At 36.6% G+C, this 16,117-nt stretch overlaps 1 protein-coding gene across 4 annotated transcripts in view; it reads left to right on the top strand.

Annotated features, from left to right (window-relative positions):
- The window catches only part of ZPBP (zona pellucida binding protein), a 119,263-nt gene that overhangs the window by 6,068 nt on the left and 97,078 nt on the right, over positions 1-16,117 (top strand). For 3 of the 4 annotated variants that reach the window (XR_015724079.1, XM_045788498.2, XM_045788500.2), the window contains exons 3-4: positions 6,313-6,438; positions 14,421-14,570. Coding sequence is in view for 3 of the 4 variants with exons in the window: in XM_045788498.2 (XP_045644454.1) it covers positions 6,313-6,438; positions 14,421-14,570 (276 nt within the window). In the remaining variant the exon portion in view is untranslated. The remainder of the gene's footprint in view (positions 1-6,312; positions 6,439-14,420; positions 14,571-16,117) is intronic. The other variant, XM_087861236.1, reaches the window with a different exon arrangement.

Raw genomic sequence — 16,117 nt, 5'->3', positions numbered from 1 at the left:
GGTGTGGATCTCTTTGAATCTATCCTAGTTTGAGTTCATTGAGCTTCTTTGATGTGTAGATTCATGCTTTTCATGAGTTTGGGGAAGGTTTATCATTATTTCTTCAAATATTCTTTGTGCCCTTTTACTCTCCACCCTTCCATGGAACTTGTATTATGTATACAGTGGTGTGCTTGATGGTTTCCCACAGGTCTCTGGGTACTGTTCATTTATCTTTATTTTCCTTTTTTTCCTCTTTCTTAGACTGGATAATCCCAAATTGATCTATCTTGAGGTTTGCTGATTCCTTTTTCTGCCTGCTCAGGTCTGCTTTTGATTCTTATAGTGAATTTTTCAATTCAGTTATTGTACTTTTTAATGCAGAATTTTTTTTGGGTTCTTTTTTTTTTTAATAATGTCTATCTCTTAAATGATATTCTTTCGAGAGAAATCATTTTTACACTTATTTTTTAGTACTTTAGACATAATGTTCTTTGATCATACTTAAAATAACTGATTTAGTTTTCCTTTTCAACATTCGTCTGGCTATTTGGGGTCTTTTCTGGTTCCTTACAAATTTTAGGATTATTTGTTCCAGCTCTGTGAAAAATGTTGGTGGTATCTATAAAGAACTTATCAAACTCAACACCCCAAAATCAAATAATCCAGTCAAGAAATGCGCAGAAGACATGAACAGACATTTCTCCAAAGACATACAAATGGCCACCAGACAAGTGAAAAAATGCTCCACATCACTTGGCATCAGGGAAATACAAATCAAAACCACAATGAGATACCACCTCACACCAGTAAGAATGGCTAAAATTAACAAGACAAGAAACAACAAATGTTGACGAGGATGTGGAGACAGGAGAACCCTCTTACACTGTTGGTGGGAATGCAAGCTGGTACAGATAGAGCTACTCTATGACCCAGCAATTGCACTACTGGGTATTTACCCCTAAGATACAGATGTAGTGAAAAGAAGGAGCACATGAACCCCAATGTTCATAGCAGCAATGTCCATGATAGCCAAACTGTGGAAGGATCCGAGATGTCCCTGAACAGATGAATGGATAAAGAAGATGTGGTTTATATGTACAATGGGATATTACTCAGCCATCAGAACGGATGAATACCCAACATTTGCATTGACATGGATAGAACCGGAGGGGATTATATTAAGTGAAATATGCCAGTCAGAGAAAGACAATTATATGGTTTCCGCTCATATGTGGAACATAAGAAACAGCACAGAGAATCATAGAATAAGGGAGGGAAAACTGAAGAGGAAGTCATCAGGGAGAAACCATGAGAGACTCTTAACTCTAAGAAACAAACAGAGTTGCTGGAGGGGACGTGGGTGGAGGAATGGGATAATTGGGTGATAGGCATTAAGAAGGGCACATGGTGTGACGAGCATTGGGTGTTATATGCAAGTGATAAATTATTGAATGCTGCATCTGAGACTAATGATATACTTACTATATGTTGGCTAATTGAATTCAAATTAAAAAAGTAACTGATTTAAAATATTTGTTCAGGGGCGCCTGGGTGGCACAGCGGTTAAGTGTCTGCCTTCGGCTCAGGGCGTGATCCCAGCGTTGTGGGATGTGATCCCGGCGTTGTGGGATCAAGCCCCACATCAGGCTCCTCCGCTAGGAGCCTGCTTCTTCCTCTCCCACTCCCCCTGCTTGTGTTCCCTCTCTCGCTGGCTGTCTCTATCTCTCGAATAAATAAATAAAATCTTTAAAAAAATAAAATAAAATAAAATATTTGTTCAGTAAGTACAAAATTTGGGCTTCCTCAGAGACAATTTCTATTGTTTTTTTTTCCCTACTTATGACAATAGTTCCTTGGTTTTTTGTGTGTTTCATATTTTTGGTTGAAAACTGGACTTTTAAAGTAATTTAATGTAGCAACTTTGGAAATCGGGTATGAATTTTATTAGTGTCTGTTGTTATTGTTGGTCCATTTAATGATTTTTCTGAACTAATTCTTTAATTTATATGTCATTTGTCATATGTAGCCACTGAAGTCTCTGCTCAGTTAGCCTAGGGTGATTTTTGGATGGAGGTTTTATTGACACCTCGAACTAGTTAGTCTCCTAGTCTTTGCTGAGGGTCTTTGTGTGCTTGTTGTGGTACACTCTAAACATTTAGCTAGGCAGTTGGTACCTCTACTTTTTCCTTCACTGTCTGCTGTGTAGAGCATCAGTTTCAGCCAGAGGTAAGAACTTAAGTTCTCAGTCTTGACTAAGCATGCTCAGTCTTGGGCATATGCCCTGCCCTGTGCATGCATGTGGCCTTCTATTTTCCAGGAATATGTTAGAACTTTGCAAAGCTCCTATGGACTTGTCATTCCCAGCTTTTCCTCTTAAGTGTTTTGGTTAGCCTGTTTACCCCAGCTGTTAACCCGCTGCATCAGGCATTTACAAAGTTAAATGAAAGCCCCTAGTTATTTTTCAAAAATACTCTTTGGGAAAAGGTTTTGTACAGTGATTGTGCTCTGAGTGAGATCAAGTGAAGACAGCCTTGTGAGTGGTATCTTCCTGGAAACTGCCAGAGAAGTCAAATAATGACAGTTCTCTGGGAAGGAGGCATTGAAGTCCCTTCAACCCTGTCTGTCCCTCTAGTGGCTGCCAGGCTGCTGGTTCTTACAGTGATTGGCATGTTGGTTATCAGAGCTAAGGCAGACCAGGGCGGGGAGGGGGGGGGGAGATGGGAATGGGGAAACTTGCAATGTTAGGAGCCCACCAGGCCCTTGTAACAAATTACCATAGACTGGGTAGGTTAACAACAAAACTTATTGTCTCCCAGTTCTGGAGGCCAGAAGTTCAATCATGGAGGCAGGGTTGATTCTGCCTGAGGGCAGTGAGGGAAGGGTCTATTCCAATTCTTCTTCCTTGGCTTGTGAGTGGCCATCTTCATCCTATGCCTCTTCACATCACGTACCCTCTGTATTTGTATGTGTCCAGATTTTCCCCTTTCGTAGGACACGGGTCATTAGATTTGGGCTCACATTAATGACTCATCTTAAGCTGATTACTTTTGTAAAGACTCTGTGTCCAAATACGTTCACATTCTGAGGTACGGGGATTAGGGCTCAAACATATACATTTGGGGAGAGACATAACTCAGCCCATCATGCTAAGAATCAGTTGTTTCTCTTGAGTAAGTTTTTCACAGGTTGCTGCAAGTCTTTGATTAATTTCCAGAGTTCTGAAAATGTTGATCCTGACAATTTCTGCCAGTTTTTGCATTACCTTTATGAGGAAGATAATTTTTAGAGTTCCTTACTCTGACATTTTCACTGATATCACAGCTTTTGTTTGAAAACTACAACTTTAAGCCTAAATTATAAAATAGGCCCATAATGAATACAGAGAACAAACTGATGGGTGCCAGAGGGGAGGAGCGTGGGGGGAATGAGCAAAATGGGTGAAGGGGAGTAGTAGATACGGGCTTCCAGTTATGGGGTGAATGAGTCATGGGGTTGAAAGGCACAACACAGGGAATATAGTCAGTGGTATTGTAAAAGCATTGTATGGTGATGGATGATAGCAATGCTTGTGATGAGCACAGCATAGCGTAGAGACTGGTTGAATCATTATGTTGTGCACCCGAAACTGATGTGACATTATCAAGTATGCTTCAAGAAGAAAATAAACATGAACTACCAAAAAAAAAAAAAAAAAAAAAAAAAAAAAAGACTGTTCCGGGAGTTTACTTTTACCCATATTAATTGTATACATCAAAATGAGGATGAACTGGCATCTTTAAAATTATAGTGTACACCCCCATGATTATGGCATTATGGTCTGTGTATCTTTTGCTGAAATCTGAGCATATTCCCCACAGCGGCCCTGTTTGATTATCGATTAACTTCTGTTTATTGTTGTCTAAATGTTATCTTCTTTTTTATTACATGGTTTAATGCATTATTATTGGTGTACAGGGGCATTATTTACTTCTGTATGTTGATCTTGTATTAGGAAACTTCTGGGTTCTGTTATATTTTCTTTGATTTAAATATGTACAGAGGTTAGTGGAGGCTAGAGGAAGGGCAAAGCAGGAAGGATATACCTGTGTTGAGTTTCCACAGATGAGGAGGCATTTAGATACCTCCCTGAGTAAAACCACAGAGGAGTGGTTCAGTGCGCTGCTGCTGTAGGGTGGTCTGAGTAGTTTGGCATGCTGAGGGCGAATGGTGTGAGAAGAGGTGTAATGAGAGATGTAAAAGATCAAGCCCAGAAGCGCCAGTAAGTCATGCTGAGGAGCGACAAGCATACCCAAGAAATTAGAAAAAAGAAGCAGAAATTAACTGAGGCGAGGAGGAAAGAAAGAAAAGGAGGAATTAATGAAAGAGACCAGAGAAGAACAATAGGTTTAAGGGAACCAAAAGCCGTCTTTGGAACAGTTAGTAGACAAATGTTTCATGAATAACAGAAGTACAAAAAATGTTCTGAGTAAATAAAGGTATACTGAACTTTATAAATTATAACTTAATATTTTGAATAATTTTATGCCAACAAACTTTAAATGAACAACTCTAGTAAAATATAAATTTTTAAAACTGACTTGATTAAGTTACTTGTTAGACTAATAATTACGTTCTCCTGATTGGTAATGAAAAATTTGTTTTCCAACTTTTCCCATTGCCAAAAAAAAAAAAAAAAAATGTACCAGGCTAAACAGTTTTCCAAGGACAAAAGATACTTTCCATAGTCTTTCAGAGAAAATTTACAGAAGAAATTCTGCCCAGTTCATTTTATGTGGCTATTACAACTTTAGATACCTTCCTTAGTAATATTAAATTCTAAATAACTTTGATACTGAAATTGGAAAAGGACAAAAGATAGTGTAAAAATTATACACAGTTGTATTTCTGAATACAGGTATAAGTATCCCAAGAATAATATTTGCAAGTTGAATCTAACTGTATTTATTTATTTGTTTTTTTTTTAAAGATTTATTTATTTATTTGAGAGGCAGAGGGAGAGAGAGTACATTAGAGGGGGGAAGGGCAGAGGGAGAGAATCTCAAGCAGACTCCCCACTGAGTGGAAGCCCCATGTGGGGCTTGATCTCATGACTCTTGAGATCATGACCTGAGCCAAAATGACTTAACCGACTGAGCCACCCAGGCACCCCCTAAATCTAGCAATATTTAAATAAAAGAGCATGGTCTTCTAGAATTATTTCAGGAAAGCAATTCTAGGAAAGCAATAGTATTATCAAACATTACATTAAAATATTCAAGAAAAAAAATGATTACCTCATTCAGTATAAGAAAAAAAGTGTTAAAATTCAACACCAGTTAATGATAAAAACAAATAACCAAGAATACAGGGGAACGTTCTTGGCCTATGAAAGAGTATCTATCTAAAAGCTACATTCAGTAAACAGCATGCTGTATGGTGAAATTTGAGAGACAGTCTCTTTAAGAAATATTTTGATTCTTAAGTACACTTTTTATTTTCCTGGATCACAAAAATCTCTGCATTTGGTGAATCAGTGAGGGGTCAGCATGCAATTATTGAGGAGTTACTGGAACCTTTTCTAAAAGCCTACTTATGAGTAAATTCAAGATAATTGAATCTTTACTGTATTCCTTTTATATCTCCTAAAGAATACTATTTTTGCTTGTTTAATGACCAGTATTCTTTAAATTTTGAAGCAAAGTAGGAGGGACACCTGGGTGGCTCAGTCTATTAAGCATCTGTCGTTGGCTCGGGTCATGATCCCAGGACTCTGGTATTTAGCCCCATCAGGGGCTCTCTGTTCCTCCCCTGCCCCCCCCCACTCATGCTCGCTCTTTCAAATAAATAAACAAATCTTAAAAAAAATAAAGCAAAGTGGGAAAAATGCTTAGTAATTAAAATCATAGCATGTATTTATTGACTTTTTAATCACATAATTTTTAAGTTCAGTACTTTGTGTCACATCATTGTGAATAATCTATTATTCCTCTAATCTAAACAATTTTATTGATTCCTTTCAGGTTTGGTATCTTTGCAAAACTAAGATAAAGTCTTAATAATTTATAATTGTCTTAATTCTTTGTAATTAAAATAATATTCTGAGAATAAAATAAGTTAGTAAGGTGAACTCTTCATAAAAGATCAATGCATTATTTTCAGATTGAGAGACACACACACCCCCAAATATTTTTGAGGGTTATTAATGGAATATGAAGAAATTTAGTTATTAGCAAGTAATTGCAATAACCCAAAGTTATGAAAACTTGCAGCCCGAACTACAAAAATGTGAGGCATTATAGAGCATGAAAGAATATAAAATATTATTGGAACATTTTAATATTGTATTTTCAGTGAAAGTATATGTTATGCTTCATCAAAAGAGTCCACACGTGTTATGTGTAACGCCACGACTGCGAAATTCGGAAATGATAGATCCGTCATTCCAATGGCATGGGCCAAGAGGAAAAATTATTTCAGGTAGGCTTTTTGTACAATTATCATAATTACATTAATATGTCTGAAATATATGCAGAACAAAGAGAATATTTGTATCTCTTATATATGTATCCGTTTTCTCAAGTTTTCTTTTTTTTTTTCCCTGTGATTTCCCTTTGTAGTGAGAGTTTCACAGTGTGTGTGTAGCATTCTCTAGGCAGCTATATTCCACAAAAATGTGACTTTTTTTTAAAGTTCATAAAGTTATTTTGGTAACCTCAGTCAGACTTTTCTTAGTCAAGTGCATATGAAGAAGCAGATATTATTCTGGTTTTTGTTAAAAATACTAATGAGCCCTTTGAACTACAGATTTACAAATATGATTTTGTTTGTTTTTCTACAGTGCCACATTAGGACAACTTGGGATTTTATTAGTAGTTAGAGTTTTATGTTTTTTGGTCTTATATTTCTTTCTGACTAAAATCCATACCAATGTGGATGATACTTGAATTAAATATTATTATTCATTAAGGGAAAAAAAGACTAAATTTAACATTGAGTATTTTAGTATTTAAAAACATGCTTTTAGATATGCTGCATGGTTTGATGGTGATTGTGTATTAATATATTATTGGTGCTGTGCTTACAAAAGAGGAACTTAGTACTCAGGTACTCATCCAGAGAAGGTAGACTTAAAACCCATCTGAATGGTAGCCTTATAGTTTTCAACAAATTTTGAGAGAACAAGATCTTATTCTCACGAAAATACTTTTTCCACATAGAGATTACTATTGGTATGACTGATGTGATCAACATTTTCTCTATTCAACTTCTTTTGTTGTTTTGAAATGCATATCTTACTTTTATTCTAATTTTTCATTTGCTAAAAGCTGATTTGTTTTTGCATTGTAGTTTAAAAAATATATAGCTTAGCTGTTCTTGTTTTCAGCCTCAATAAATATCCAGCTTAATGAATTTTCATCCTAAAGATCTGTTCAATGAAACACCTAATTATTTTTGCATCCTTTCTGAGGAAGTTTTCTTTATCGCTCTATTCACATTTCCTTCCTTCCTTCCTTTCTTTCTTTCTTTCTTTCTTTCTTTCTTTCTTTCTTTCTTTCTTTCTTTCTTTCTATCCTATTGGTATTTCGAGAGAGTGCCTGTGGACAAAAACCTACAGGTTTATTTTGTTATGTTGTTGGGGGAAAGCAGTATTTCATACCAACACTTTCTGAGGAAACGTTCGTTGGAAATATTTATTTTGTAATATGTTAATTCACATTTTTATATACTTGAATGATCTCAGCTGTATATTTGTATAATATTTATGCTGATTCCAAAGTAGCTGAAAGTTTAAAGAGGTGCTCCTCTCTTCGGGTGAGGTGGTCATTCATAATGTATTACTCAGCTCTTAATTAGTGAGTGACTGCTTGGTAGTTGCCATTGCCCTAGGCTTTGTGGGAAATGCAAAGATCATACCTAATATCTTTGCCTGACTGTAGTAATGCAGGAGGAGGGAATTAGCAGAGATGAGTAACAGAAATCCTAAGAGATTGTGCACTTAATATAAATCCAGGAAATGGACTAGCTATAAAAACATCCAGTACGGAAAATGTAATCGGATTTTATTTTTAGTGCTCTATAATGCACATAATGTCATGCAAACATGTATGTTAAATATATTTTACATTTGGTGTTAAAACTCTGTAAGTTCAAAAACAGAAGCTTTTAAGTACTGAATTGTTTTATTGTAACAAATGTTACTCCTTTGATATGGAGATTGAAATCTGAAACGTTTTCTTCTCTAAGATGCCATGCCAGTCTTGTAGTTTATCTTGCAAAGTATAGTATATGATTGAATTTTGAGTCCTTCAACTAGGGGCAATAATTTATTTTACTCACTTTCATAATGGACAGTGGGTGTTCAGCAATGTAGTTATAATAAAATCATATCAATAGTGTTTATTTATAAAAACTATTCTCAGGAAATTCTGGTAATCTGGCATCATGATGGTATTTTAGGTTGCAGTACATGATCGCATCATAATTCACTGTCTACCAGTTTTAAAGCTCATTTGTTATACTATCATTATGATTTCAGAAAGAACTGGAAATGTTGTCTACTTTTCGTAAAGCTTAAGAAGTAGAAAATCTCTTTGGACTCTAGATTAAATGCGCTGTACTTAGTTATCTTTTTATGAATATTCCAAAGTTAGTTTCCCTAGAATTGAACAAAAGAAATCATGTAGTTATGTAATTACTTGCACGTTCTCCTCAGGAGAAATATTCAGATTGTTTAGATGGGTTGTAAAATATAGGGGACCAATCTTAGATTTGGTCTCTCTCCTTCCCTCTCTCCATCTTCTCTCTCTCTCAGCCCACACTCCCCCCCATTTCCCTCCCTCCCTTCCTTTCTTTCTTTCTTTCTTTCTTTCTTTCTTTCTTTCTTTCTTTCTTTCTTTCTTTCTCATACAGCAGGAGTGAGCATAGGAGCAGGGGAGGGGCAGAGGGAGGAGAGAGAGAATCCCAAGCAGGCTCTATGCTCAGCATGTAGCCCGGCACAGAGCTCAATACCATGACCCTGAGGTCATGACCTGAGCCGAAACCAAGAGTCAGATGCTCAACCAGCTGAGCCACCCAGGCACCCCTCTTTTAATATTTTTTATTTACAAACGTAGTACATTTTTCGCACAAATATCTGTATCTCTTACTCCAGCCCTCCTTCCATTCTGATGAATTAACTGGTTCTGGTGTGTGGACTTTCCCACTTTTCTGAACATATATAAACACATATATGCACATCTCTTGAATTTTACCCTGTAACTACTAGGGTAAAAATCTAGGGGCGCCTGGGTGGCACAGTGGTTAAGCGTCTGCCTTCGGCTCAGGGCGTGATCCCGGCGTTATGGGATCGAGCCCCACATCAGGCTCCTCTGCTATGAGCCTGCTTCTTCCTCTCCCACTCCCCCTGCTTGTGTTCCCTCTCTCGCTGGCTGTCTCTATCTCTGTCAAATAAATAAAATCTTTAAAAAAAAAAAAATCTTTCCCCAAAGATTTAAAAATTGCTTAAAATTCTTTCCCCAAACCCCTGTGAGGTAAACAGTGCCCTGACCTTTTACAGTATTATTCCCTAGCTTTTCTTTATGTATTTGTACCTAAACACACATACACATACTAGTTATTTAATTTTTTGGACAGCCCTTTTCAGTATGTACAATCATTTCCTCCATTTCATATGTGAAAAAACAGAGGCACTGAGAGAAGGAGGTACTTACCTGAAGTCATGTGCCTTCGAAGTCTGGCTTCAGAGTTCACAGGTGTAATCTAAAGGAGGTAGGAATAGGATTTTCCCTTCTCACCATTTTGTGAGTTTTTGTATTTTGTATCTTTTAAAGAATTTGTCCAGTTTAGAGTCTTCTTTCAACTTGCTGAATTTGTGTGCATGAAGTAGTTTGTGAGACTTCCTTTAGTATATTCAGGATCTGCATAATGTGCCCCATTCCACATTGATATTGGCTTTATCTTTTCCCTTTCATTTTGGTCTCTCTGGATACATGTTTAACAATTTTACCAGTCTTTTCAAAGGACCAGCTCTAGGTCTGAAATATTTTTCTCTGTTATTTTTTGTTTTCAATTTCATTGGTCTCTGTTTTTGTTTTTTATTATTTTCTTTCTTCTGTAAGATTTGGGTTAAGTTTGCTTATCTTGTGCTGGTTGTGAATTCTGGATTGACAGTTTTTTTCTTTCAACATTCTAAAGATGCCCTTCTGTATTCTTTTTCCTTGCATGGTTTCTAATGAGAAGTCTGCTGTAATCTTATGCCAGTCCCTCTGTGGACATTGTGCCATTTTTTCTAACGGACTTCAAGATTTTTTCTTTGCCTTTCATTTTCAGTGATTTGAATATTATATACCTCTTTTTTGTTTTTTATATTTATTCTGCTTAGTATCCTCTAAACTTCTTGGACATTTCATTTGGTATTTGCCATTAATTTTGAAAATTCTTAGCCATTTTATCTTCAAATATTTATTCTGTCTCATGCTATCCATCCTCTCCTGAGATTTTAGTCACACAGATATAACACTGTTTGATATTGTTCCACAACTCTTGGATTCTTTCTTCTTGGTGGTGGTGGCAGTGTTTTATTTTTTCTCTTTGTGATTCAGGTTGGTTGTTTCTTTTGACCTGTCTTCAAGTTCATCAATTCTTTCCTTAGTTGTGTCAAGATTTTTACAAGCCCATGGAGGGAGTACTTCATCCGTGTTATTATGGGGTTTTTTTTTCGGGGGGGGTGTTGTTGTTCACTTTGTTTTGCTATTAGTTCTAGCATTTTCATTTAATTATTTCTTAAAGTGTCAGTCTCTGCTGAAATCTCCTATCTAGTCTTGCATATTATCTATGTTTTCCATTAAATTTTTTGGTACATTTGTCATTGTTATTCTAAATTAACTGTCTAATATTTTTGATATCTGTGTCATTTAAGAGTCTGCCTCTATATATTGCTTGGTATTTTGGAAATGTGTCATTTCTTTCTTTTCCACATGCCTTCTAATTTTTTGTTAATGGGACATCTTGAATAAGACAGTAGGTAAGTATTTTCATGTTTTGAGATCAACACCTTTTAAAAAATAGTGTTATGTCAGGGCACCTGGGTGGCTCAGTTGGTTAAGTGTCTACCTTCGGCTCAGGGTCATGATCCCAGGGTCCTGGGATCGAGCCCCACATCAGGCTCCCTGCTCAGTAGGGGAGTCTGCTTCTCCCTCTCCCTCTGCCCCTGCTCGTGTATTCTCTCTCACTCTCTCTCTCTCCCTCAAATAAATATTTTTTAAAATAGTGTTATGTCTTTAGTATTACGAGTTTGTGTTAATCTAGTCAAGAATTTGTCTGGTTTTAATATTGATTGTTATGGTGGTTATTGAAAGCTTCAGATAACTTTTAAAATGTTTTAGGTGTCCGCTGGTTCATGAGAAGTTATTTTTCCCTAATGTCTAATCTTTCCTTGGCTTTTGTACTAGTTGGCCTACTACTTCTTGCTGACTTTTCCTCAAGGATGAGGCTCTTTTTTTTCCTTCCTGTTTCTTTCTCTAGTGGTACCGAGTTTCCACAGTGCCCCAGGTGAATATTTTAGTTCCTTCTCTCTCTGTAGATGAAAGCATTGTTCCTTACCAGGAAGTGGGGGAAATGGGTGTGGGCAGACTTTTGGCAGGGTTTCTGGGCTCTTCCTCTAGCCATAACCCAATGGGAGTCTTGCTCAGGATTCCCCTCACCTTCCATTTGATCATTCAGTTGTTGCTGAAGGTAGAGACTATAACAGGGTATAAAACCCCCACTCGAATATCTATAGTCCTCCGAAGCTTCACATGTTCATACTGGTTGACACTTGGCTTTTAGCAATTCACTGCAGACTTTTAGCTGAGTCTTCTTAAATGCTTGGATTCTTGTTCTATTTATAGGTCACTGTCTATCCCCAGGTTTCAGGTTTGTTGGTTGCCTTCCCACTGTAATCTTTTGATAGGTTCAAGAAGAGTTGTAAATTGACAGTTTGTCCTTTTCCTTACTGTGATAGTGGGATTGACGTTCTCATAGTCAGTTTCCATATCTGAGAAGAAACCAAAAGTATAAACCTATTTTTAAAAATAATAAGTTGTAATGAAATTGTGCTTAGATTTTGCCATGTAATTTTAGAGCTCTAAGACATGGACTTCTGGCAGTCTAGTCCAACTCTGAATTTTAGATGATCAAGCTAAGTTGTAGAGAAAGAAGTACTGCCTAATTCAATTATTCATTGACTGTATGCTATTGTGTGAGTTGTTACAGTAATGTCCCTTGGCATCATGAAATTCCCATTCAGATTTAGTTACTTAAAAGTCATTTTTTGAGTGGTGTTATAGAGTAGCTTTTTCTGTTGGCTATGAAATCCTCTGGGTATCTTTTCAAGTTTACCACTTTTAATTTTTAAAAATTAAGGTGAGAGGGTGTTTTCTTATGGACCATATGCTACTTGTTTTTCTGGCTGTCCTAATATTTAACATTGTAGTAGGCATTCAAATATGTATTAATGATACTTCTGGATTGGGAAAATTTCATTACAAATGATTGCCAAGAATGCATACCCTCATTGACAACATGATATTTAAAATCTTGGGCACTTTTTTTTCTTTATAGTTTGAGAAGAACAGGTATTAACTCTTCTTTATTTTTTTAAAGTTTTTATTTAAATTCCAGTTAGTTAACATACTATGTAGTATTAGTTTCAGGTGTACAATTTAGTGATTCAGCACTTCCATACAACACCCAGTGCTCATTGCAAGTGCACTCCTTAATCCCTCACCCATTTCATCCAGCCCCCCACCTACCTCTGTTCCATCAATTTGTTCTCTAGAGTTGAGAGTCTCTTTCTTGGTTTGCCTCTTTCTCTCCCTTCCTCTCTGTCATTCTCTCTCTCCCCCCTCCTTTTTCTTATGCTCATTTGTTTCTTAAATTCCACATATGAGTGAAGTCATATGGAATTTCTTTTCTTTGACTGACTTATATGGGCACCTTTTATTATATTTACTATCAAGTATTTGTCTCTGCTGAAATATAGAGCAAACACTTGAAAACTTGTTAATCTGTTTTAGAAAAGAAACATGTTATGATAAATATGTAATCTGTCATCAAAACATATTCATGAAGAAATAGGGATTGCAGTACAAACATAGTCCCAATTTATAATCCTTTTTTCAGCTTCCTCCAGGATATGGAAATGAGAATTTTTAAGGCATAATACTCTATGTAAAATCCTTGAGGGAGAAATATCCATCTATCCATTTCTCCTTCAATATCTGAAGTAGAGCTTTGCATGTACTACACACCCAGCACATTTTTATTGAGCAAATTAATAATGAAAATTTCCTCACTAAGAACATTAATCTTTTGTCTTATTTTGAAGAAATAAATTTATTCTGAATCTCAACTTGAAATTTATAATAAGTTATTTACTTAAAGTAGAAAGGATAAGCATTTGCTAGGATAATACTTTTCATTCTAATGAATGGCATATTAAATTATTGGGTGAGTTTTAATATAATGATTTTCAAATGCAAAACTGGTTATGAACTTTCAAAATGACAATTTGAATTACCTAAGGATTTGTAGCTTTTTCAAGTACTTTAACAGTTGTTGTTATTTGTCACGGGAAAACAATCCTGTGAGGTATACTGTCATGTATTATGATTCTTTGTTTCATAATTGAAGGAACTGAACTTCAGAAAGATTAAGGGATTACCCAAGGGTTACACAGTTCATGAGAAAGAAGGGCAGATCTAAAACCCACGTCCAAAGCCTCTACATCACACTCTTTTCCCATTACACAGCATAGCTTTCTCCCATTGTGATGCCGAAGTAATGAAGCACGTGGAAGTCAAAGGGGCTCTTACATCCAGTCCTAACTCTCAACGCTGCAGCTCTGTGCTTGGGTGATTCGATCTTCTGTTTTCTTTCTTGAGCAGCCCTTAAGGTTGTAACCCAGCCTTTGCCTGCTATCATGTGTAATGACTAGAAGTACGTATTTGTTAGTAATAATCTTGGGTTAGCCTTTGTTCTGGGTGTATTCCTCCCTTTCACCTGTAGTTTGTAGTTTGTAAGCTTACAGGAGGCCGAACTTATCCATAAAATACACATATACATAATTACTTTATGGTGTATGCAGATATCTACTGTTTTCATTCATATATGAATATCTGATAGTGCCCACATCAATGCAAGGAGATCAGGAGTGCATTAAGTACATGTAATTGCTAGTCTCTTACTGCTTAGGCAGCCACACGGCGAACCTGGTTAGTAAAAATCAGACACTTAGAAGGTCATCCTGGCACCTGCTGTCAACAAACACCAGACACAATGACTAGTTATGCCCCCAGCTCCTTTCAGTGATTCTGTAGGTAAATTTTGATGGTTTTGCTCTGTTCAGAAAATATTTTGTCATTTTATCTCAGCGTCATGTCATTTAAGCAGCTAAAGACTGTATCTTATTCCTTTATTAGAGAACAGCACTGCACAAGTAACATCCACAGGAAGCCTTATATTCCAGAACTTTGAGGAGAGCATGAGTGGAGTGTACACATGTTTCCTGGAGTATAAACCGACTGTGGAAGAAATTGTTAAAAATCTTCAACTAAAATATGTTATATATGGTAAGAAGTACATTTAGTTGTATTTTAACATTTCTTCATGTTTTCACATATTTAAGTATCTTTAGGTTTGTCTTAAAGGCACTTTGTCATTTTTAGTCTTTAAAGAAAAATTCCTACTTGCCTGTGTTTTACAAATTACTCTGTAAAATGTTAGTGGTGAAGCCGGATCTTGGTTTTTCAGGGGAAAGTTGACAGGAACACATAAGTTTAAGCTGATGAATGAAAATGGGGGTTAAGTAAATCATGTTTTCAAATTATTATAATATTATAGCCTGTACAGCTTTTAAATTCTGAGTTCACGTTTGATGGCACACTGCCCTCCCCCCAGACAGGAGCATGAAATGTCACTGTAAAATCCTTTTCTAAAAGCAGTTTGATCTCTGGGAGTTTGAGCTTGGGAGAGCTGGGCAGATAATGGAGTGGCCAGGAGAACAGCCTGAGCAAAGGTGGCTTGTAAGTTCCCTCTCACCAGGGAGGCCCACGTGTGGCAGAGCGGGTAGTGGCCCTCCCCTATGCACGTGTGTGATCTCCAGCACTTGTCAATGTGCTATCTCACGATGGTAGAAGGGACTCTCTCTGCACATAGCAATAAGCTAAGGATCTCAACAAGAGGAGATTATCCTGAGGAAGCTGAGTAGGCCCAGTGTAATCACAGGGTCTTTATAAGAGGAGATGCGAGGGTCAGTGGCAGATAAAGGACACGTCATGGTAGAAGGAGAGGTCTCAGTGGTCTTCTTTGAGGATGGAGTAGGGGCCACATGCCAGGGAGTGCAGGAGGCCTCTAGAAGCTGAAGATGGCAGACACGGAGCTTCCCCTGGAGCTTTCAGAAGGAATGCACCCTAATTCTAGCCTTGTAAGATTCACTTTGGACTTCTGATTTCTAAAACTGCAAGATGATATATTTATGCCATTTTAGGCCACTACATTTGTGATGATTTGTTGCAGTAGCAATAGGAAACTAATGTACCATCCTTCTCACAGCTGAGTTACGGAACAAATGGCAGAATTATTAGTGGTTTCCTGATAATTTTTGGTCACTGAAAAAGCACTATGCCATATATCCAAAAAAAGACATAATTTTTTTAATGAGAAATTATATTAACTTTCTTAGGCAAGAATTTGTTTAAACTTCTGAATCAGTCATGCTTCACTTTTGTTACATAGTTTTCTCCATCTTGTTATTCCATAGGTCATGTCTATACAAAAGGACATAATTTTTTTAATGAGAAATTATATTAACTTTCTTAGGCAAGAATTTGTTTAAACTTCTGAATCAGTCATGCTTCACTTTTGTTACATAGTTTTCTCCATCTTGTTATTCCATAGGTCATGTCTATACCGAATATGATCTCTGATGAGGGTGTATTCACATAAGCTGACAATTGTAGCAGTGCCTAAAATGAATGCTAGTTTATAGTAATGATGAGCATAGCTAATCTGTGTCTTTACATGTAATTCTAATAACCATAAAACGCACACAGCACTTCTGCAAGGCATTGTCTCAAGTGCTTTATTTGTATTCAACTTATTTAATCCCCACAACAGA

The sequence above is a fragment of the Ursus americanus genome, chromosome 3 (assembly GCF_024610735.1).
Source record: "Ursus americanus isolate L20-20 chromosome 3, mUrsAme1.1.p, whole genome shotgun sequence".
Taxonomy (NCBI): Eukaryota; Metazoa; Chordata; class Mammalia; order Carnivora; family Ursidae; genus Ursus; species Ursus americanus.
This window is presented reverse-complemented; position numbering and strand designations above follow the sequence as displayed.